At 41.2% G+C, this 24,666-nt stretch overlaps 1 protein-coding gene across 2 annotated transcripts in view; it reads left to right on the forward strand.

The window, feature by feature from the left end:
* LOC127351334 (nuclear receptor ROR-alpha A-like) overlaps positions 1 to 22,941 on the forward strand; it is an 83,958-nt gene extending 61,017 nt beyond the window's left edge. For both annotated transcript variants that reach the window (XM_051378795.1, XM_051378796.1), the window contains 10 exons: positions 14,308 to 14,393; positions 15,974 to 16,115; positions 16,850 to 17,118; positions 17,195 to 17,399; positions 18,913 to 19,034; positions 19,225 to 19,357; positions 20,449 to 20,556; positions 20,857 to 20,967; positions 21,085 to 21,197; positions 22,152 to 22,941. In XM_051378795.1, coding sequence (XP_051234755.1) covers positions 14,308 to 14,393; positions 15,974 to 16,115; positions 16,850 to 17,118; positions 17,195 to 17,399; positions 18,913 to 19,034; positions 19,225 to 19,357; positions 20,449 to 20,556; positions 20,857 to 20,967; positions 21,085 to 21,197; positions 22,152 to 22,319 — 1,457 coding nt within the window. In that variant the 3' untranslated portion in view covers positions 22,320 to 22,941. The remainder of the gene's footprint in view (positions 1 to 14,307; positions 14,394 to 15,973; positions 16,116 to 16,849; positions 17,119 to 17,194; positions 17,400 to 18,912; positions 19,035 to 19,224; positions 19,358 to 20,448; positions 20,557 to 20,856; positions 20,968 to 21,084; positions 21,198 to 22,151) is intronic.
* Positions 22,942 to 24,666: the final 1,725 nt, after the last annotated feature.

A 24,666-nucleotide genomic window follows, 5' to 3' on the forward strand; every position in this document is an offset into this window, starting at 1 on the left:
TTACTCTTTTTAAAAGAGTTCACTTACTACAATAATTAGTTACACTACTAGTTATATTACTAACTCCAGTTTTGTTTGTTAAAATTAAATTAATGTGAATATTTCCAGCTGCTGAAAACAAACGAGTTTCCTCACCGATTACAAACATGAATCCAGGGATGTGATTGTTGGATTTCAGATCAGGAGGAGGAGACAACAATGTTCATACACAGAATAACCATAAATAAACAGGACAACATTATTATATTATTACTGAAATATATCAGTAATTACACTACTCGTTACTGGGGAAAGTCATATTATAACTGTAATACATAACGAGTACTTTCAGTATTTGTACTTTACTTCCACTGACACATGTGTTCCTGTGTTTACTGCGGAGCTCAGAGACACGACACCTTCACTGATGGTGTAAACACTATTTTGGGAACCGTCAGTCAAATGAAATACACTGTAAAGGAATGTGATATGTGTGTGTGTGTGTGTGTGTGTGTGTGTGTGTGTGTGTGTGTGTGTGTGTGTGGGGACGGGAGGAGGATGTCAAACATGGATGATGAGGATGTGGTTTTCAGAGCAGCTCGGGGTGAATGTAATGTGACAGTTGGAGTAAATAAAAGTTGGTCAGGACGAAACCTGAAAGTGAGTCAGACCCTCAGTGGATGTTCAGCTCAGACACAGAATAATATATATAAATATATAAATATATAAATATACAGTACGCAGTGTGAATCCTCTGTATGGTGGCTGTTTTAGGACATCTCAGACTCAGCTGACTCTGTTTAATCAGGCTGTGTATTTATATTTTCAGTCGCTGTGTCAGATTAGAACAGATAACTTTACTGCACTTGGAGCGCCCTCTGCTGGCCGGGTGGAAGGACAGGAGAGAAAGCGTGACGGAGGCATGTGGTTGTTTTTCTTGAAAGTGGCTGTTTGAATTGTTGGGAATATTTCATGTTGTATTTTAATCTGTTGTGATTGTGTCCGGCTGCTACCTCGGCCAGGTACAACGGGACATCCTGGTGAAATAAATAAACGTATTAACTCAACCTTTGTGCTGTCAGGACGTTCATACATAACAGAGTCGTCACTTTTTGATCCAACACAGGACAAAATATAATATTTAAGCTGTAATGTTACGAATTAAACACTTGAGCAGAGGGCGCTCCTCAGATTCACCATCAGCTCAACCTATTGCAGCCAAGCTCCGAGAAAGAGCGCCGGCTCTATGGGCCACATGACGCAGACTTTATTGTCCGTGTTTGCTGGCTCAGCTTTATCACCGAGAATAAACACAAAATACGGAGAGCATTTTTTATTTTTCACTTGTCCTGTAACGTTCACTATTCGCAGTCGCCATCTTTTGAGGAGCTTGTGTATTTTTTTGACGGTAGTCAAAATAATTCCTTCAGGATTTAGAAATGCCAGAATACCTAAATACCGCTCAAGGCCTAGTATGTATCGAGTTAACTTACGTACACAAGTTAAAATAAGTCAACGTTGACTTTCACACGGGACACAAACAGACGAACAGCGGTCTCCTGTTTGACCTCGTCTATCCACCTCAATCTCCTCCCTACGTGGACTTTATTGCTCTTTATTCTACGTATCGACATATTTGATTCTCTCTCTCTCCCCCCCTGATGGCTGACTGCAGTATAGACTCTCTCTCTCTCTCTCGCTCTCTCTCTCTCTCTCTCTCTCTCTCCCCCTGGTGGCTGACTGCAGTATAGCTCGCTGCCTTTACGTTAGCAAGTCAAATAAAAGTTTCCGAAAGATGGTTTCTGTCATTTTAGGTCGATCTCATCACGCTGATGTTTGTTGAAATGTTATTTTTTCTGATCAGTTCAGGATTGACAGCTGAGCCGGTCGTATGGGCGGGACTTTGATACCACAGACTCTGGCTCGGAGTGGCGTAAGATGCCAACAATATCAGAGACATTTTTACTTAACTTTTGTACGGTGGGAGGAAGTGGAGACGGCAATCTTTCATATGTTGATCGTCACCTGACCTCCTCCTTTGCTCGTGTCATAATCACTACGGCCTCTAGAGGCCGCCGCCTAACAATAAATATAAAATTGTAATAAGCGATCCATACGGCTGTTTTTGGTAAGGACAGGTTTAAAAATGACCAACAAAGATCGGACTGTTTGTCGACTTTGTAAAAATCTGCTGTGTTTGTGTACAAAACAGGTGGTTAACACCTTTAAATCCCCTTTGTGAGCAACATTATGATAGCTAACATAACCTTAGCTTAGCAGCTAAAGGGGAGAGCTGTCAACACAGTTGAGGTAATAACTGATATCTGTTACTGTGTGTGCTGTTTGTGGGTTGCGTTCAAATGAATTCAAACCAATTAAAAGTTCAAATTTGCTCACTCGTTCTTGGAAAAGTGACAGTAGATCATGTTTTATGCACAAAACTGGATCAGGTGTTTCCAGATAACACCTCGATCAAACGCACTGATTGACAGGGAACAAACGAATTGATCTGATCTGAAAAACTGGGAGTGAATATTCCAACAGCACAGATAAATCTTTCTGTCGAGGAGTGTTTCTGTTTCTCTTTTTGTGTTTTCCAGGCTCTGGCACAGCGTGTGTTTTCTATCTGTCTGGTCCAGATTCGCAGTCTGTGAGAAAACGCTACAGGAGGCTTTTAGCCAGCCTGTTATGTCACAGGATTACAACAGCCAGGAGATTATTTAACTGTCCTCCACAGGGGGGGGGGGTGACATCACTGGTGACATCACGTCTACCTCAGCTTTCAAAACACACAAAGGAGGTGCAGATGAGGGAGGTGCAGTTAAAGGAGGTGTAGATGAAGGAGGTGCAGTTAAAAGAGGTGTAGATGGGGGAGGTGCAGTTAAAGGAGGTGTAGATGAGGGAGGTGCAGTTAAAGGAGGTGTAGATGAGGGAGGTGCAGATGAGGGAGGTGCTGTTAAAAGAGGTGAGATGGGGAGGGAGAAAGGGTCAGAAGGGAGGGTAGTTAAAGGAGGGCAGTGAGGAGGTAGATGAGGAGCAGAAGGGAGCAGTTGAGGGAGGTGCAGATGAAGGAGGTGCAGTTAAAGGAGGTGTAGATGAGGGAGGTGCAGTTGAGGAGGTGCAGATGAAGGAGGTGCAGTTAAAGGAGGTGTAGATGAAGGAGGTGCAGTTAAAGGAGGTGCAGTTAAAAGAGGTTTAGATGAGGGAGGTGTAGTTAAAGGAGGTGCAGATGAGGGAGGTGCAGTTAAAGGAGGTGCAGATGAGGGAGGTGTAGTTAAAGGAGGTGTAGATGAAGGAGGTGCAGTTAAAAGAGGTGTAGATGAGGGAGGTGCAGTAAAGGAGGGTAGATGAGGGAGGCAGTTAAAGGAGGTGTAGATGGGGAGGTGCAGTTAAAGGAGGTGTAGATGAAGGAGGTGCAGTTAAAGGAGGTGTAGTTAAAGGAGGTCAGATGAGGAAGGTGTAGTTAAAGGAGGTGCAGATGAGGAGGGCAGTTAAAGGAGGTGTAGAAGGAGGCAGTTAAAGAGGTAGATGGGGAGGTGCAGTTAAAGGAGGTGTAGATGAGGGAGGTGCAGTTAAAGGAGGTGTAGATGGGGGAGGTGCAGTTAAAGGAGGTGTAGATGAAGGAGGTGCAGTTGAGGGACTCATTGAGGGCTTTGGAGGTTACACAGACCTCCTGACTCCAGCAGGAGGAGACAGGCGGCCGTGGGCTGCTCAGCCCAGGAGGAGGGAGCTGAAGGTCGGACTGCAGGTCAGGAGAGCAGCCGGCCTGCTGTCCACCAGCCTGTGGAGCCTCATTACCATGGCAACAACTCTAACCTATCAGTTACCAAAACATACCATAATATGAGCAACATGACAAAATGTCACCAAATGAACATTATGTTAGCTAATGTAACCTTAGCTTAGCAGCTAAAGGGGGAGCTGTCAACACAGATAGATAATAACTGATTACCATAACAACGAGAACTCTCATCACTAAAGATGATGCTTGAATGTTGATGATTATAATTATGAAAAAGTTATTTATTATGACATTAATGTAACTATCGTCACTAAATGTGAGCTGCAGTACATGTACACATGGTACTGGGGTGACCAGGTCCCGATTTACGTGCAGTTGTCCTGAATTGTGTCCCGTTTGTTCAACAACTGTAGTGAACAGATTATATGAAGGAGCCGCTGTGAGACTCCACTTGAGACTTGAAGCCAGACCTGATGAAGAGACCTGACTTGGCGACACAGTAATAAAGAAAAATGCAGCTCTGAACATCTTGTGTATTTTGGAGCGCTGCCAAATTGTCATGAATAATTAATAACATTAGATATGTGCAACAAGCTGCTGCTGTCACCAGAACAAACTACTTTAAATTCAAATGACAGAAACCTTTCATTCGATTAGAATTATAGTAGAAAATTTGTTTTTTAATTCTGAAATCTGAAAATCAATTATTCCTCTCTTTATATAAAACACAGTACAGTACCAGGGTATAAGCTACTGTTATAGGACTTATTTCTTACTTTGTATCATTCATTTTTACTCTTATTGCTTTCATGTTGAATAACTTTCATGGCACCGAACAGACATAAAATTTTAACAACCTAAAAACATTATTGTGTCTTGTGTTGTGTTGTGTTGTGTTGTGTTGTGTTGTGTTGTGTTGTGTTGTGTTGTGTGTGCGTTCACACCAACCTAAGATCTGAACCCTGCGATCCAGATCCCGATGTGGACGGGAAGCTCCAATCACGCAGCATTTACACCTTGAATGATGACGTGTTTGGACTGGGGTATAGAAATAGATATATTTTTAAAGTATTGATTGAAATCAGTAATATATTAAAATATTGATATATTTTGGTTAAACAAAGCAATGAATTTTGATCCATAGGATTTTAGAATTTCCTAAAAATGTGTGTATTTGCAAACTGAATAGTTATATATCTAATATATCAATGCTCCAACTATGGAATCCCATTTCCGCCAATGTGAGGGAATTAGATATTAGCAGTTTGTACAGTTTTTTACAGGACGCTTTATTGTCCTCTTCCGTTGGAGCAGTGACACCCAGACAATCCTTGCTCAAACACAAGTTAGAGACGCGTTAAGACGATGATATCAGCTCATTTTCCAGCAGTTACAGTCTGAGAACAAGCCATTTCTGAGCTTTTGTTTCAGCCAGAGGGAAAAACAAATGATGAATCAAAACAATGTAAAGATAGTGAAAACAGAAGAGAAACTAAACTACTTGAACTAAACTTCAGCTGTAGAGAAGCGGGGGGATGGGGGGATGGGGGGATGGAGGATGGCGGTTTTCCTAACAAAACCTTGACATATTTCAAAGGCTCAGTGGCTGCCCTCCTCTCTCTTCCCTCTTTGATCCCGTCTTTATTATTTGTATGGGTTTCAGATAAATTATCCATCAGGGATTTGTTTTGCCCTAGCTTTAGCATTTTTGGAGTAAACACAGTAACCGGCAGTGGCTCATTAGCCTCCACGTAGCGCTGCTATACTGCTAATTACACATTAGACAGCGATATCTATACAGCGAGCAGCTGCAGCGTCCACAGGGAAAAAACTCTGCAAGTGTTCATACGGAGCGCTGAATTTAATGACTTTAGATCTAGAATATGGTTTTAATCGCCACACAGAGTTTGTATGAGAACAGACCAGAACTTCAGTGCAAAGATGGTGAAGATTATAAAGAGAAACAATCCGTCTGCAGAGGACCAGATTCTCTGAGCTGAACCACGTCCGTCCTCTACAAGATTGCCCAGATACAGAGCTGTCGGCCATTGTTGTGGTCTGACAAACAGCACTGAACTATGTTGAAATGCTTCATCGGGAGTTTTGTGTTGGTCTCAGTTTATCAGCAGATTCAGATTCAGCAGGACTACAAACCACTGGTTTAGCATGTTAGAACAGTACAGCTACACAGAAAGTCAGAGGGTCACTAAAGTTGTTCAATTCTTCACATACACAACCAACAGCTGTTGAGTTATTTCACTGTGAAAACTGAACGTCTGTATAGATGTTTTTATAAATCCATCCAGTGTTTGTTGAGATATTCAGACCTTGACCAAAGTGGTGGATCAACTGCTGAGCTAGCACAGCTAAAGTTACTGGACACATTATTCAAATTTGTGAATTATGTTATTGGACATAAATTAGCACCAAGCTAGTGAAGCTGTAGGAACTGAAGTTCCAGGTTGTTTCTGCAGGCTAGCAGCTGTGTTTGAGGTTCCTACAAATACTGCATTCATTTGATCATATTAACATTGTTGGTTAAATTCCCCTAATACTCGTCCCCTAGACACTTTTAACCTATTTTATTCTTGATATTTGGCTGCTATCAGTTAGCTGCACATTAAACCACAGTGTTGCCTGATGCTGTTTATTGTTTATTAATGCAGCACATTTAAAACCAAAAATTAAAGTGCACAGCATATCAATAGCAAGCAAAATGACATCAAAATAGTAGTAAAATAGGCACATTAAGAACAGTAAATAGCAATTATATAATATTAAAACCCTGTAAGAACAACAGAAAGCCGTTGACAACATGCACATCTTGAGTTTCATCTTAAAGTGTTAGTGAGTGAAAGTGGACGTCTATTCCAAAGCTACGAAACAGTTACAAACAGCCGCTGTATGAGTCCTAGCGTGGGGGCAGTTCTGAGCTGTACAGGATCCACGTAAGGCTTTAAAAACAATGTATGTTTGTTGAAAGGTGTCAGACCACTGACTGATTCTAATTCAGCATTTATAATAGAGAGAACTGTTTGTGGACATACTTTTGTGTTTGCCTGTAAAACACAACTTTATATTTGACTTATTCATTAATTAACTCATAAGCATCTTCACCTTGTTAGTGTGGAAAACTCAAATGTGATGTTAATGTATGTGAAGCATAAAGAGCCTCACAGTTTTGGAGATTACTGCGCCGACCTGCTGAAGAGGTGACTAAGACAACCACCAACTGTGGCTGTTGAACAAGCTGCTGCTTCATCTGCTGACAGGCTGAACAAGCGTGTCGGTGTTCGCCATATGTCTGCCGTTATTACATCCACTCTGAGATTATCTGGAAGCTGGACGAGGAGATTAAAGAACGGAGGCTGCTGTCAACATCTGAGCGAGAGAAAGGACGCAGGATGTTTGGCCCTCCCACCGCACCGGCCCCATGAGCAAGACATATCCTCCGCAGTCTGCTGACAAAAGGAAGAGTTGACTACAGCTTCTGTGCTCCACTACATCATGAACTGATGTCTGCAGCAGTATTTATAGCCTATAATTATGTTTCACACTAACACATGTGAAGCATAAATGAAGTGTGAGCTGTTTCTCAGCCAGTGCAGAGAGCTGGAAGGATGGAAGATCGGTCAAATATGCATCTGAAATTGCTTCAAGGAAATACAGACACTGGAGGAGGAGGAGTATTTGTCAAGCATCTAAGAGTTGGAAATGTATCTTAACTTGTACAAAATTTGACATATGTAAGTTAAACTGTGGTCCAACTTTTAAAGCAAGAGCAACTTTTATTAAAAGTGGCCACAAGTGACAATATTGGGATACAGTGCTGCAGGAGTGAGTCCTAAAACCTGGATCTGAGTTAGCAGTTTAGCACTTTCAGTCCCCTCTCCTCAAATTCATTGGGGTTTCTGGTTCTAAGATGTTTGAAGTAATGTCTGTGGTTAACACAAGCTTAATAGTGCATTCCTACCAAAAGCAAAGCGAATATTCATCCTTTAATCTGGTTTACAACGCTGGTATGAGCCTACAATAAACTGATTTTGCTGTGATTTGATGTCAGTAAATGGATCAAAATGATGCTGAAATCCTGATGGCGATTTGTACAGATATGAGTACACCTCTGTGGCGAGAGAGAGAGAGAGAGAGAGAAAGAGAGAGAGAGAAAGAGAGTGAAGAAAAATCCACTTCTTAATCCCCAAACTCAGAGCTCTCCTCTTGCTGGTAAACGTCTGCAGATCAGAGCAGGATCCAGTGTGACTCTGGGTGTTTATTCCTCCAGAAGCTCCGGTTCTCTTCTGCAAAGCTCCCCAGGGTCAGGCAGCTGTCTGTGGGCAGCAGCAGGTCTGTCTAAAGGGGAGCTGTATGAAGTCTGCTGAATGTCCTCGAGTGATGTCACTTGAGTCAGCGGTCGGTTGAAAGCTACAAGTTTGAAAATCAGTAAAATCTGTTGGTGTGGAGTTCGAGAGCCCGCTGCTCATCTGTACTGCAGGAGGCTCCAGGTTAGCCGCTATTAACATAACACACCACAATCTCTGACCGAAATTGTTGGTTGTTGAGTTGCATTGTGGGTAATATAGGCCCCAAGTTTTGACAAGGAAGAAAAGAGGAGGATAGAAGTGCTAAATCAATGTTTCGCATTTGAAAACTCCATAAAAACTACTGAGGACCTTTGAGTTCAGATTACTTTGTCTCGGTAATGCTGAAGCTAAATGGTTAAGTTGAAGTGAAAGCTGAGCTCGGGATGTCAGCAAGAACGTTGTTGTGTCGGTTGCAAATTGAGCATACTGAGTCCTCCTGATACATGGCCTAAACAGACAATGGAGACGTATCCCATGATGGCTTGCAGGGCACAGTCAGACAGGACGGGGATCTGCAGGTCACTGAAGGCAAACAATGACGTTTAACTGTCAGTCTGACTGAAACACACTGACGAAGAAGAAAAGGAGAGAAAGAAGACTGAAGACAACATCTGAGGAAGAAGAAGAAGAGTGTCTCTGAGGGAGGATCAAGCACAGGTCCAACACCCCTCTGATTAAACTGATCCAGAAACAATCTGCGTTTGTGCCGCAGATGGACGGCCGAGCAGATGCCAACGAACATGAAAGCTTTCTGTCTGTTTGATGGCCGCCGGGCCGACGGCTGATGAGTCATTACAGCAATTTCCTCTGAGGTCCACTGATGTAGATACCGAGGAGAGGCCGACGTGTTGTCACATCTTACTCATTAAATCAAAGGTCAGTCTGAGCTGGAGGTCCAGGAGATACGGACAAAATCACAACCCGTCCTCACCAGAGAAAACCGCTGTGTAGGTCAAATGTGCTTCTTACAACCAAGATTAACGTTTGTCGTTGGGCAGCGACCTCTAGTGGCCATGGTAATTATGAGGGATGGGTCACTCCAATGTGGTGACACCAAAAGACAACATGGACTGGAGTTTGAGCTAACGTAAGTTAACTTGTATAATTTAGTTAAACTTAGTATCTCTCAATTCACAGCCCAGGATAACAATACCACACAGGAGAAAGTCATGTAGCCTCACTCGCCGTGGAAAAACTCCCGGTTGTAGCCGTCTATTAGTAGCAAACTGTGGCATTTGCGTCCTGTGGCTCGCCAGTGTTTCGGTTTAATGAGCGACCCGGTTAACTGGTGACTTTATGGGGGACTTACAGTATGGCATTGGGAGTGAAGAAGGACAAAAAAACACAAAAAACATCAGAGCAAATGTGGTCTGTAATTGGCACACAAAGCAATGAGGCAGCTAACATGGCTAACATACAACGGAAGGACAACTGCAGAGTCTGTTTGTTCCTTAAAAATGAAGCGAGCTTGTTCAAAAAATGGGTATTGGTTTTTATATTCTTCTAGAACGGGCATCGACATTGGTTACCATGGTTACCAGGCAGCCAATCAATGTCATTTCAGATCAGATTTGTGTAAAAGAATCTGTGAACATGTACTGAGATTTGTGAATGTGTACAGGAATCTGCAAATGTGTGTTCAGAATCCGTGTGCGCGCAATCAGATTTGTAAATGTGCAAAAGCTCGATCGGTTACAACTCAACAAATAAATAACAAATAAAAAACACTGTTCTACATTAAAATAGAACATTATAATCAATATTACATAAAGAAATTCTACATGAAGAACAGACAATAAAACAAGAGGTTGATATAAAAGAGAAGAATTTAAGTTGGAGCGCATATTTTTATATGAACATTACTGATTTAAAATCTTACAATCTTTTAAAATCTTTACACCTCAGCTGCTTCATTATCACAAAGAATGATGGAAGATGCTTTTTTTTAAACCTCAATCACCGTTCTGTTATCACACACACTTCCTGTCCTCTTCTCCTAGTAACTCGTTTGTTTTCCGTGTCGGCCAGAAGAAGAAGAGACGTGAGAAGCCTCAGTAGCCTCGGTGGCGAGCCTGAGGGGGGGCTCACGGAAACAAAGCAGATGTTTGTGTTTGCAGCTGGCTGCGTGTATAAATATCTGCTGTTCTCACATCAGCTCTAATTTCAGGCGGTGGCTTTGTTGAACGTCGTCTTTGATGTTGAAATGTAGAATTCAGGAGGGATTAACACTCAGAAAGCTAATTACTGCGGAGAGGAAACTGCAGCACAGACACCTCAGTGTGTGTGTGTGTGTGTGTGTGTGTGTGTGTGTCTGTGTCTGTGTCTGTGTGTTGTTGTTGACTTTAAAACATTTATTAATACCAAAATATCTACCATACCTGAAATATGTTCCTCTGTTTATCATCAGTATGCTTCACTTCACTTTGGGCCTCACGCAGCAACGTTCTCTTCAATAATCCCTAATAAAAAAATCCCTAATTTTCTGTTAAGAGAAAATTGATTGATTGTTATTAGTAGGGCTGCCTCATAATAGTGGACTTAACCATTTAACAAAAACAACAAACTGCGTTCAGGAGCTGTGTGAAAGTAAAGTAACGTAGGTAAGTTACGTCAGATGCGTTACACAAGTTCTGGTCTTTTCCTAACCAAGTAGTTTTGGTGGCCTAACCGGATGTCGCATATTTAATCAGGAGTGAGAGCAGTGCTGTCCTGCTCTCACTCCTGATCAGTCTGATCATCAGATTAATGTTTACTGGTTGTGAACATTGACAGTTTATATAACGGACAGAGCTTCTGGGTCTGTGTGTGTGTCTTAAACCTGCATTCTGTGTAATGGCCAGCAGGGGGCAGCTCCACTGGCTGCAATATAAACTAATACCATTCAGTCTTATGGAGAAATGAGACGACTTCTCAGTTGATTTATGAGCTCAGTAAACAGTTTCCTGATGAGTTTCTGGTCTCAGTCTCTAGTTTCAGTCTTCTTCCATACAGCATGATGTTCATTTAGTAACTGATGGTCCCATTTAGAGTAAAACAGACCATAAAGCAGGGTATGCTTTAGGGCGGGGCTACCTTGTGATTGACAGCTCATTCTCAGTGAGTCCGTCCAGCTCAACGCACCAAACTCAGATCAAACTGTCAAACTAGGCAGTGCTGTTTAGATATCACGATAGGTTCATACACAGCAAACACAAACCGCTAACTGTGCTCCATGAAGCCATTGTACAGAATTATATAACTAATAAAAGACATGTGATGTGTTAATGAGGCTTAACACATCACATGTCTTCTGTCTGTCATCATTTAATCATTTCTAGTTTCACTGTTAAACTCCTGTGAATCATAAACAACTTGTTTTTGTGGTCACAGATGAACGTCTTGTTCCCACTAAAGCGATGTTTGTACTCACACTAACCACAGACGCTACTCTCCCTTCATCCTGTGCACGTTGCCACGGTAACAAGCACAAACTGTCACGCTGTCCGTGCGGCCCACAGCGTCATCTGAAAATATCAGCGTGTAAAGGTTTTTTTAAACGGATATTTTGTGACAGAACTGTTGATCTGTGGTGAATAGGGATTGGACAGTTAATGCTGAGACGTCCTGTGACACACACACACACACACACACACACACACACACTCAGGTGTATGTTACCAACAGTGGACTATAACTCTACACTGGTCTCCGGTTTTATTCTGGGGTTTTTATTTTGCGTTGTTGTATTTTGAATTGGGTACAATATGAAATATCCATAAAATATGTCAGTTAGTCAGGGGTTGCGTGTCTAATGATAGAGAAGGGGTCCCTTAAGAAAAAAAAGGTTGAGAACAACTGATGTAGATCTTTATTCTGGGTCAGCTGGTCAATCCTGCTCATGGGGGAGGGCGAGAGACACTGAGGCAGACAGGAAGAGAGAGAGGGAGGTTCACATAAAGTTAGAAAGTGGGAATCACTTGGTTGACATACAGCAGGAACCTGGGTTTTAATTAATCTATTGACATGATTAAATTGACTTAAATAATCACATTTTGTTTATTATTATTTTCCTTATTTTCAAGATAAAATCAAACTTTATCATTTTTTTTATTCCAAAATAAAAGTTTGAAGTACATATTTGAGGTGGTTTAAATCCAACATTAGTGAGTGTTTTGTCTTGTTGTCTTTTTTCAATTTTAAAACGTGTTTTCATTTTAATAAATGAACAAACTAAATCGGATCCAGGAGCAGATTTATAACCCAGTTTGTGCTGCAGACAAACAGCTGGCAGACGATCCTTTCTTCACTCTGCGTCTCAACACTCTTGTTTTTAATGTGTGTGTGTGTGTGTGTGTGTGTGTGTGTGTGTGTGTGTCATGTGGCTGCTCACTTACATAACTTCCCTGTGCTAAATATAGCGTCTCAGAGCCGAGCTGTCACACTGTTACAAACTGCTGAGTGTATAAATACACAGTCAGTCTGATAAACTGTCGCCAAACTGTGAAAGATGAGATCCTTCAGTCCTGAACTGGAAACAGTGGTGGGAAGTAATGAAGTACAAATACCTTGTTTGTAATACAAGTATTATTTCCAGGTATCTGGATTTTACTTTACTTTACAACTTTTTACTTTTGACTCCTACATTTTCACACTTTCTACTTCTCACTTTTTCAAAACAAGCTTTAGTTTAATGCATCTGCAAACAATTATTGATTATTTTTTAGCTTTTTGCGTCATTGCACACCTTTCCTACATCAAAGTGCATATAACACAACATTTTACTATTTTATTATAATCAATTCCTTTGTGTGGTGTTTTATTGTCAATACTTTACTACTTTATTTATCACTTTTCACAACACACTTACAACATATAATCCAAAAATAAAATTAATAATTAAAACATACAATCCAAAACATATATTAAACATAAATAATTCAAATACATATCATTAGTACTTGAACAGATACAAAGTCTTTATTGGCATCTTTAAAAAAATGAATAATTTAATGTTTTCAACTGGGGTTGAGCGTGTACTCGGCTGTAACCGGTACAGATAATGTATTTCTTATGAATATTAAATTAGTAAAATGTATCCGGATTAGTAAATATACCAATCAAAACATTCTGAAGCTCAATTCTGAGGCTGATATGTAAAAAGTTTTCCAATAACTTATAAAATATAACAACTTTGGATCAACTAATATCAGTTTCAGCCTTAAATAAACTACCTCCAGTTAGCCCCGCCCACATTTGGGGCAGTTATCTTAGAATACATTTGTGTTTTTCTGGTAAAATAATATATAATAATCATTTATCAAGAAAATGTATTTATTTCTGAAATTCTGATCTTAGTGACTTTATTTTTACGTCTATTAGCGTTCACATCCAGCTGTGATACTGTACGTTCATATTATGACCTGTGTGAAATGGTTCTTGTGAATTACTCTTGCTGTTAATACGTTTTACACATGACAGACTTTAACAAGATGGAACTTTTATACTCTGAGTACATTTCAGAGGCTGTACTGGGTTGTAGCAACTATGTTATCTAAGTTATGGTGTAAAGTCGACACTAGAGGCTCAGTAATCATTAGTTAGTTTAAAACTAAATGTGCTTACAGATTGAGGTTTGAATTTGTATAGATCTTTACAGATTGAAATCAATGTGACAGCTTGCTCTAGCAGTCTGTGTTTAAGGTAAGATAATATATTCCTTTATTTGTCCCACAATGGGGAAATTCCAATGTTGCAGCAGCAAAGTGGATAGAGAAACAACTGTATAAAAAACAGTAAGAGTAGGGAAATAATAAATAAAATAAAAACACTATGTACAAGAGAAAAAAACCAGTAAGAATCCACAAACAACAGATAACACAAATAGTAGCAGCAGTTGCACATGGGCAATAGATTGCACAGTGAATATGAAATGGTACTGCACAGTAATTATTGCACATTGTTACTGTCAATATTATTATTGTTATTGATTTATTGTTTGGGCTGAAGTGCACATTATTGTTGTGTTGCCGCTCTCCTCCAGGTGTGTGTACATTGAACCATGATAGATGACTGTATTCCTGAAACCTCTTTGTATTAAGCGTTGTATTAATGAAGTGTCTTTAAATAAACAGAACTGGTTAAATCATCTTCCTGTAGCCATTGCTATGACTGTTGCTGATGCAGCTGCTGACAGATGATGTTGAGTGTGTGATCTTTACACTTTATTCTCTCTGTGTGTGTCTGCAGCTCAGATTGAAATCATTCCCTGTAAGATCTGTGGAGATAAATCATCAGGGATCCACTACGGGGTGATCACCTGCGAGGGCTGCAAGGTGAGCTGATGTCTCCTGTGGTCCGTCCACCATCTGAGTCTCATTAATGGAATCAGAGAAAACATCTGACGTTTAGTTTGGACCGTCAGTCGCTAACGTTTGGCACAGAAAACCTTCTGGTTACAACGGTTCCCGAAACAAATACAGTGTGCAGCTGCTGTTAGCAGCTGGAGGCTAATGTCACTGCTAACGAGCAGGAGAGGGAGATTTATCTGTGAAAACGAGAGAGAGACAGACAGACAGACAGAGACAGGGAGAGAGAGAGAGAGAGAGAGAGGGAGAGAGAGAGAGAGAGAGAGAGAGGAGAGAGAGAGAGAGAGACAGAGAGAGACAGAGAGAGAGACAGGGAGACAGAGAGACAGACAGACAGACAGACAGGGAGAGAGAGAGAGAGACAGAGAGAGACAGGACAGACAGACAGACAGACAGAGAGAGAAGAGAAGAGAGGGAGAGAGACGGGAGACAGAGAGACAGACAGACAGACAGACAGGGAGAGAGAGAGAGAGACAGGGAGAGAGAGACAGAGCGGGAGACAGAGAGAGACAGACAGACAGACACACAGACAGAGAGAGAGAGAGGGAGAGAGCGGGAGACAGAGAGAGAGAGAGACAGGGAGAGAGCAAGAGAGAGACAGACAGACAGAGACAGGGAGAGAGAGAGAGAGAGAGAGAGACAGACAGAGAAGGAGAGAGAGAGAGAGAGAGAGAGAGAGAGACAGGGAGAGAGAGAGAGAGAGAGAGGCAAGAGAGAACAGACAGACAGAGAGAGAGAGAGAGAGAGAGAGAGAGAGAATTACCTGATCACAATAAAATGTCCTGAACTAAGAACAATGTTGACAATGTACAGACTGAGTGAACACAGCCTGGCCATAGAAACGGGTCGCCACAGACAGAACTGGCTACCAGAAGAGGAGAGACTCTGCTCCCAGTGTGACAGAGGACAGGTAGAGACAGAGCTGCACTTTCTAACCTCATGCCCTAAATTCAAAACTTTAAGAGAAAAACAATTCGCAAACATTTCCCAAATATACCCCGAATTGGAATTTATATCAGACACACAGAAACTCCCTTATTTACTGGGAGAAATGCCCAAAAGTCAAATTATTGCAGCAAAATATGTCTCCTCATGCCACGAACTGAGGACAACCAGTGGAAACTCAGATAAATGTATAAAATAATTGATTGTTTCAGTTGTTTTTTTGTTGTTGTTGTTTTGTAATATATATATATATATATATATATATATATATATATATATATATACATACATACACACACACGTTTACAGTTTTATCAATTTTATTTTTATTTTAATATTTTATATATTATATTTAATAATTTGTTATTACTGTTATATTGACAACAGACTACTTGTTAGTTGATAAATAAGGGAACGAGTATTTTTATTTTCAAAACAAATTATTATTATTTTTTCTTTTTTCTAAAGGAAAACAGGTAATTTTTTCTTTTCTGTTTTTTTGGATACAGGGGAAGGTTGGTTTGGGGGCGTCAGATATTCTAAATGTCAACCTGAACATGAAATGAGCTGTCCTCAGATGTACCTGTTCCCTCCTCTCTCAGGGGTTCTTCAGAAGGAGTCAGCAGAGTAACGCCGCCTATTCGTGTCCTCGCCAGAAAAACTGTCTGATCGACCGAACGAGCCGCAACCGCTGCCAGCACTGCCGTCTGCAGAAATGTCTGGCTGTGGGCATGTCCCGAGACGGTGAGACACGCACACCTAGCACACACGCAGGTGCATGCAAATAACAAACCAATGAACACTCTCTCACCTGCAGGAACATCTGGCGGTCAGCATTTTGCAAGATGTTATCCTGCAGACAGACCAGCAGCAAAACAGTCTGCAACATGTTGTCTGTGTTCATGTTCAGTGAATAATGGTTTATTTAAGGTCAGCTGGATGCAGGTGCAACCCCTTTATGTTTGCTGTGTGGCCGTCTCATATCAGATAGTATTAGGCCGTAAAGTCTCTTTAGTACATTTTATTTCAAATTAAATACAGCAATTGCAGAAATTTGATCACGAAAAAAAGAGTTATGCAGTTACCTGCTCTATCTCTGAAGTCGTCAAATACTTTGTCAAATTATGACGCTGTAATATCAGTAATAATAATAAATAATACATTTTTAAAAAACCCTAAAAGTTATTAAAAAAATAAAATGATGTAAACAGAAACGACCAACAATCAGAGACATTGATTGAGCAGTGTGTGCTGAAATAAAATAAAAGAACATACATTTAAAAATAATAAAGCATTTAAATAAATCACAAGGATACATTTAATTAAAGTCACATAAAAAGCGCATTATAAAAGGTTATGATGTCATACTAACAGACTGAGGCTAAAGCTAAATATTGATGCTGTTCACATTCATACACAGAACAACTGTAAAATAATTAAATTTCCTTGCTAACTTCTCTCCTCTACCTCAAACACAGCTGTGAAGTTTGGCCGCATGTCGAAGAAGCAGCGGGACAGTCTGTACGCTGAGGTTCAGAAGCACCGCCTCCAGCAGCAGCAGCAGCAGCAGCAGCAGCAGGGTCCCCTCCTCCTCTCCCAACCCAGCATCGGCAGCCCGAGCCCGGGCGAGTCTGAGCCGCTGTCCCCTCACTACGGCCTCTCCTCCACGGGCCTCACGGAGTTGCCGGATGAGCTGGGAAGCTACATGGAACCAAACTCTCCTGAGGGAGGATCTGAATCGTCCAAGGTCTGTGGTTTTCTACCTTTCAGAATTTCACCTTATAATGGACTGAATTACCAACAGCAATCTCTTCCCCAAACAGGCAGACTCTGGAGGAGGCGGAGGAGAAGGAGGAGGAGGAGGTGGGTTCTACCTGGACTTCCAGCCGTCCCCAGACCAGTCCGGGCTCGACATTAATGGCATCAAACCGGAGCCGCTGTGCGACTACAGTTCCGGTAACGGCTTCTTCCCGTACTGCTCCTTCAGCAACGGAGACACATCGCCCACCGTGTCCATGGCTGAACTCGGTGAGATGGAGGAAGTAGAGGTAGAGGAGGAGGAGCCAGGGAGGACATGAGTCCTCCTAACTTTTAAAAAACTAATTTGGCTAGGTGCCCCGACAAAACGATGTGATTATAACATCAGTGTCTTTTTACTTAGGATGTCCCAAATTAGGGAAGACTTTCTGTCTCTGGGTCCCTCTTTGTGCATGTTTCCATCAAAACGTATCACACATATTAAGAAAATGTGCTTGTTTACATCCTCGACTGTTATGTGATTATTAGGAGTTGCTTCATGAGATAAGCAGGAGGTGGCTTTGTGGCTTGGTGAATCTTTTGAATTTGCGTCTGGTTGAATGGAAACAGCAGCAACAAGGTGATAATATGTTACTAGCGTTATGTCCTTTAAGTTACTTTAGGTATGAAGATCAGTTCAATTGTCATTGAATGTAATTTAAAACAGCAGGAAACTGCATTCAGATGCAAAACTAAACCCTGAAGGTGTTTCGGTGAAGAGAACATGAGGCTAGCAGGCTATCTCGCTACATTCAGGATTAAACGTGACAGTCTCAATCTCAGGAGTGCAGGTCGGAGGTCGGAGGTCGGAGGTTTACAGCAGTTAACAGACTCCCACTGTGACCTCCTGCAATGAATACAAACTCTCCTCTGAAACTTCTCTGAGCTTTCACCAAACAGCAGAAGGTTGCCGAGAGCTGGAGGGGAAAACAAACAGCGTGAAGATGAGGAAATATGTAGAAAGAAGTGAAGCAGAGAGAAGAAGAAGAGACGGAGGAATAAGAAACCACAAAGAAGACTTAGAGACAAAAGAAAGCGAGGGAACTGTGGGGCAAACAGAGGCAGAAAGGTGGTTTAAAATAGCAGGAGGTTGGAAACTCATCTTCAGACCTCATTAAAATCTCTGTGTGGTAATTAGCTGTCTGTTAATTAGGGCCAAGTGGGACGTGGCAGGGCACTCGAAGGGGGAAATCATCTCTTTATTCTCCCTGGAGATTTTTTTTTATTCTCTGATTATTTTTTTTCTTTGACAAAAGCATTTATCATGAAACCCCTCCAACCCCGACCCCCCAACCCCTGATCCAGAATCTGTATCAGCTGACTGTATTTTTGTACCTCGTTGTTTCGTATTCATTCATTGGTGCTGGCACAATTAGCGGCAGCACAGAACAATCCTTACTGTTTCTTATCTGAGGGGCAAACATTTAGTTGACACAGTTTCATACAGTATAAAGATTCACAACGCACTGGATATTTAAAGCATCACAAACCAAAACCTCTCCAGGTCTCGACTCCTGGCCGTTGTGTATCTCGTAGCAGGGATTCACTGATTTGCAACAGCATAAAATATGTGATTAATAGTGTGAATTGGATACAATATAATGGTTCACTCGCTGGCATTTCCAGTCCAGGTGAAAGGGAAAATGTAATTTTAAACCTTTAAGATCACATCCTTGGTAGTGTTGACTTTCTGTGACCTCGTGCGTTGATCCAGCCATGATCACCGTCCTGTGTTTTATCGCAGATCACCAGGCTCAGATCATCTCAAAGTCTCACCTGGAGACGTGTCAGTACCTGAGGGAGGAGCTGCAGCAAATGAGCTGGCAGAACTTCCTGCAGGACGAGGTGGAGAGCTACCAGAGCAAGGTGTGTTCACCTTCTTTACCTTCTGGGGGATTCTGTGGCACTATTAGACTCTCCAACAACAACCTCTGTACTTCTAGTGTGTTTTTTAATCGTACATTTTAAGTCCTGCCAATCACATTTCCCAGACACTGTCATTATTCACTTCAGGTGTATTTTCTGTTTTAATATCCTCCCACTCTGCTCTGTGCAGCCGCGGGAGGTGATGTGGCAGCTCTGTGCCGTAAAGATCACTGAGGCCATACAGTATGTGGTGGAGTTCGCCAAACGTATTGACGGCTTCATGGATCTCTGTCAAAATGACCAGATCGTGCTGCTGAAAGCGGGTGAGAGGGACCACCACGCATCCAAACATCTGCTGCTATTCAATCTTTGTATTCTTGTCAACAAATGAAAAGACCCAAACCAACAATGAATGTGTCTACAGACAAGTATTGTGTAACAAAGCCGGGTATTTCTTCTTTCAAATGAATGAAGCCTTTTTAATGAAAACAGTCACTAAACCACACTCTTAATGTACTTAAATATAATTTAAAGCAGTGAGTTGTACAGTTGTCCTGAAGGAGGAAATTATCTCTAGAGACCAAACGGCTGTAAACATGTTAATTTCTGCTGTAAAGTAATTTTAATATGGGGCCTTATGGAGACTGACTCACTGCTGGAGCCAGCCTCTAGTGGCCGTTAGAGGAACTGCAGGTTGTGTGCCTATTGTGTTATTTCTTCCAGTTTGCTTAAAAAAAATGATGGTATATTTTTTAGTGAAGTGAAACTAGCTAATGGGAGATTTTAAAGATTAAAGTCTTCAGTAGGAAGCAATGGGCCTGAAGACGGACTAACACATTGTTGGTTTTTGGATTTCTAATGGAATTTATTGACAATAAAAGAAAATATAGAATATTTTCATATTAATAGGTAACTGATGCAAAAAATGTATGTATTGTATGAATGTTTGATTATTGTAACTGAAAACTTATTTGGTTACCAGCATATTAGTCTTTAACCTGAGCAGCTTTTGATTTTCCATCACCAGTGTCAAGTTATTTAGTTATCCAGACGCTCTGACCTCATTTTCATTAAATCGAGTTAGTAAGTTAAAGGGATAGCGTCTTTAGAGGATGCTATCATGTTGTCACGCTAACATTAGCTAGCGATTAGCTAACTTGTTAACTACCTCGTCCTCCCATGCTCTTACATTTCATTTAAAGACACTTTATTTCAAATACAAAATATTAGTTTTCTATTATAAAATGTGTCTTTAGTATTCAGTAGAAATGTGAACCCATCTTGTTTGAAGTGCTTTAGTTAGTATAATGACTGATTAATCAAATGAATAGATAGTGAGCAGTGGGTCATTAAATTATCATTAGATTTGACATTATTGGATTTCAACGTTAATCATCTGTGTTTTCTGTGCCAGGCTCTCTGGAGGTCGTCTTTGTGCGAATGTGTCGGATGTTTGACTCTCAGAACAACACCGTCTACTTCGATGGGAAATTCGCAGGTCCTGACGTCTTCAAAGCATTAGGTGACACTTTCTCCTCCTCTTCCTCACACCCTGTCACAGACGAAGGCCCAAAATAACGTCTCCCCTCCCTTCCTGCAGACAAACGATGAGCTTAGTTTAAGATTAGAGGGAAATTTTAATATTGTTCTCATGCTGTGTCTTATCAAGATACGGTATATATATTATATTTACTGGATATTTTTACTCATTAAATTTACTTGTAAGAAAGTATTTTTGGTGGTATTACTTCAATACAAGATCTGAGTGCTTCTTCCGCCCTCTGCAATCAGTTTTATTGTGTGTGTGTGTGTGTGTCACCAGGTTGTGATGATTTGATCACGTCAGTGTTCGACTTTGCTAAAAGCATGTGCTCGCTGCATCTGTCGGAGGACGAGCTCGCTCTGTTCTCAGCGTTCGTTCTACTCTCTGCAGGTACGCCTCTTCACGTTATTTAACATCAGAACATTGATCCTCTCTGTGATCTGATCAGCTGATAGTGTGTGTGTGTGTGTGTGTGTGTGTGTGTGTGTGTGTGTGTGCGTGCTGCAGACCGGTCGTGGCTGCAGGAGAAGCTGCAGGTGGAGAAGCTGCAGCAGAAAACTCAGCTGGCTCTGCAACACGTTCTGCAGAAGAACCAGAGAGAGGACGGACTGCTGAACAAGGTACACACACACACACACACACACACACACACACACACACTACAGTAACCACAAACTTATTTTAAATTTAAGTTATATAAGTGCAATTCTTGGACATCGCACTCGAGCACCAGCATCTTAGACCAAAACAACGGGACAGTAATATCACTATCACTCTCCACCAGACTCCAGAGACAATACTCTCTCAGACATTCATTTTACCTTCAGATCGTCGTAACTTGATCCAAAGTGGACAGAAACAGAATAAAACTCACCAACTCTGGTTTGGTGGAAATAAATCCTTAATTCACCGACATAGATGATAAAAACAGCAGTTTCAGTCGGAGCAGACCGGCAATGGAAACAAACCACAGAGAGGCTGCGATACAACACAGGCAGAGGGAGAGAGACACCATGTGACTCTGTGTCTGTATATAGAGAATACCTGTTTGCTGATAAATTAATGTTTATAATCTCATAGACAACAAAATGAAACTGACATGGACCCAATACCAGTTTTTTTCATATCTTCTGGGTTTTTATTTCTCTATGCATGGACCTAAAACCGGTCTAGAAATACATTCATAACCTGTTGAAACCTGCAGAAACCCCAAACTGTTCCGTTCAGGTCCGTCACTCATAGAAACAAACAGGTTCAGTGTTTTACCAGTTGTTACTTTTAGTAAAATGTTTGTACTGTTAGAAGTTTGGTACAAATATATGTTTTATGAATGTTCAACACCACATTAATAATGAGGTATATTGAGTTCTAAATAAATCCAGTGATATAGATCATAAATTAACACGCTGCATAATAATAAAACTATTGATCACCTCTGTTAATTACAAGCTGTTTGAAAACAGTCTCACACTGCCTTCTTGTGGCAAAATGCTGAACTACAACATCTACAACTCTAAGTCTCCCTGTTTCCTTATACTGTCTCCTCTCCACTCCACTCCTTTTCCTCTCCTCAGCTCAGATGTAAGGTGTCAGCATTGCGTTCACTGTGCAGTCGGCACACAGAGAAGCTGTCAGCATTCAGAGCGGTTTACCCCGACATCGTTGGGACACACTTCCCTCCTCTTTACAAGGAGCTGTTTGGTGCCGACCTCGAACTCACTCTGCAGACCGGCAGCGACTAACCGTCGACCCCCCTGCCAGATTCGGTTGGACCGAACCCGGTTTCTGTGGCCGTGGAGAACCGGAGGACGACTCACGCTGCCGCTGCACTTTTCCTGGACAGCCGAGCCCACAAAAACGGAGAGATCTGAACTCCTTCTTCACCTCCTCCTTTCATGGGTTTGGAGTGAGGAGTCAGGTGGTCTCCCTCCACACGTCCTGGATCTGGATCAGATTCAGCTCTGACATTAAAAGACTCCTTTGGTATTCACACTGAAAAGACATCAGCTCTTCTTCTAACAGTTCACGTCACGTCTGAGTCCCACACCAGAATTCATTTATGTGTCCTCGAGAAGCTGGTTTGTCTGGAGGTTTGGTGACGCAGCGACCGGCTGAGGTTAGATGGGGAGCTACTGGATGAACTGGTAACAAGAAAGCTGGTGCTATTCAGCCAAATAGCCCACCAAGCTAGCTAGCAGGATCGGATTTTGAGGAGCAGGGTTGTATAAAACCAGATGGTGCAACAAGCTAATGATCTCTTCACCCTCAGAGGTTAGCTCCAATATGGCAGTTTACAATTGTGCTGGCCCTGACAGTGAATGCCTCATCTGTATGTTTCTATATAAATGTTCCAAAAAATTTTAACTTCAGTTTTTCTCTATCATCTCCTCCGTGTTTTTACAGCTGCATGGTTCCATAAAAAAACTTCTCGCCAATCATTTTACACACATTTGTGAACACCCAAAAGTTTCCAGAATTCAATCTGACAGATTTGATATCTTTGGAAATTTAAGAAGGGTATCCAGAAGACCAGTCAGCACTTAGTTCCAATGTTTCAATGTGTGCTATACTTAATATTCTGAAAAGCAGGAAATACGAAATTAACTCATACCTGTTCTGTTACTCTGGTACATCCTACAAATACAGCATTTATTTAACTTTTCTATGGACAGACTTACACCCAAATTCAACTAGACACATCCACAATACGCTGTGAACGCCACCCAGGAGTGTTTCAGAAGCGTTTTTTCCTGCCAAAGTTTGTTTACGTTGTCAGATTTGGTTGATTTGGACACTATTATTCCTTGATTTATGTGCTTCTACATTTGGTAAGTACGCTATTTAGTTTCCTTTTTGTATGTACATTCGGCGGTCTACACAGGGGTTTTTATTTTGAAAATGTTTATGTCGTTACTGTGTTTGACTTCCTGTCAGCTCAATCTGCTCTGAGTAGAGCGGAGAGACGTTTCTGAAACGCACTGCGGTCACAGCCGTGTGTCTGGTGGAATCACCTGTTTTATTGGACATTTTTATCTTTTAATCTTAATGTTTGGACTTTCTGGTGGATTGCAGGCACGTAAAGAGCAGAAGAAGTCCAACACCTTCATCACTTCAGGTTTGGTCTCATCCGCCCTTTTATCCCAAATATACAAAAACAGAACGTCATCAGTTATTGATCAGGATCATTCGTCCGCTGATTCAACCAGTAACGTTTTTTTCTGGTTCCGGTTAAATGAGGTCAGCTAGTCTTTTCTTGATGTCTGTTAATGCATCACTCAGGTTAGTGCAGATCTTTAACGTCCCCGAACAATATTCACGTCGCTTCTCGGGCAGATTGATTATCGACTGTGGTCATTATGTCACCAGATTTGAAAATGAACTCACGTGTGGCTGGTGACTCAAGTTTTATCTGATGATTTATCACATTAACTGGGCTGTAATGAACTTTCTGTCTGTTCTTGCAGTTAGCTGTCACCACACTCCCCCTTTGTGGAGTTCTCTCCCCTGATTGGATAAAGTGGGAACGGACACCCACATTAGTAACTGCTGTATACATTATATCAGTGATGGCTGTCAGAATGTAGAGCTATTTAACACTTGTTTTAACAATTGATCACTTACAGCAACTTTAATTATCTTTGTGTTGAATCTCCAAGAGAGAAAAAAAGCTTTTTTTCTCTCTCTGAGTCCACTGGAGCAAAGACCAACAAGTGATCTTTAACATTTTATTCATTTTTGTTCATTAGATCAAAAATTAATAAAGTAGAATATGCAAAAGTGAATGAAAACACAGCGGACTGATTCATAAGAGAAGCCAAACACCTTCAAGTTCGCAGTGATATTGAATATGATTTAAATTTTGATTTAAGATCAAGATCGGTAAGAGGAGCACAATTTAAAGGCTCCGGCTAGAGTCTTCTCCATAGCAACAACCTGCTGAGGCTCATGGGTACTGTAGTATTCCCCTTGAAGTCTTACATACAAATTAAAAGTGAAAATTACTTCCAGACGAAGGAAGTTTGCAGCTCTCTAAAACTAGTGTACAACAATGGACAGCAGACAGTCATTCATTCATCAGTTCTGGTTAGT

This window comes from Dicentrarchus labrax, unplaced genomic scaffold (assembly GCF_905237075.1).
Source record: "Dicentrarchus labrax unplaced genomic scaffold, dlabrax2021, whole genome shotgun sequence".
NCBI classification, from domain to species: Eukaryota; Metazoa; Chordata; class Actinopteri; family Moronidae; genus Dicentrarchus; species Dicentrarchus labrax.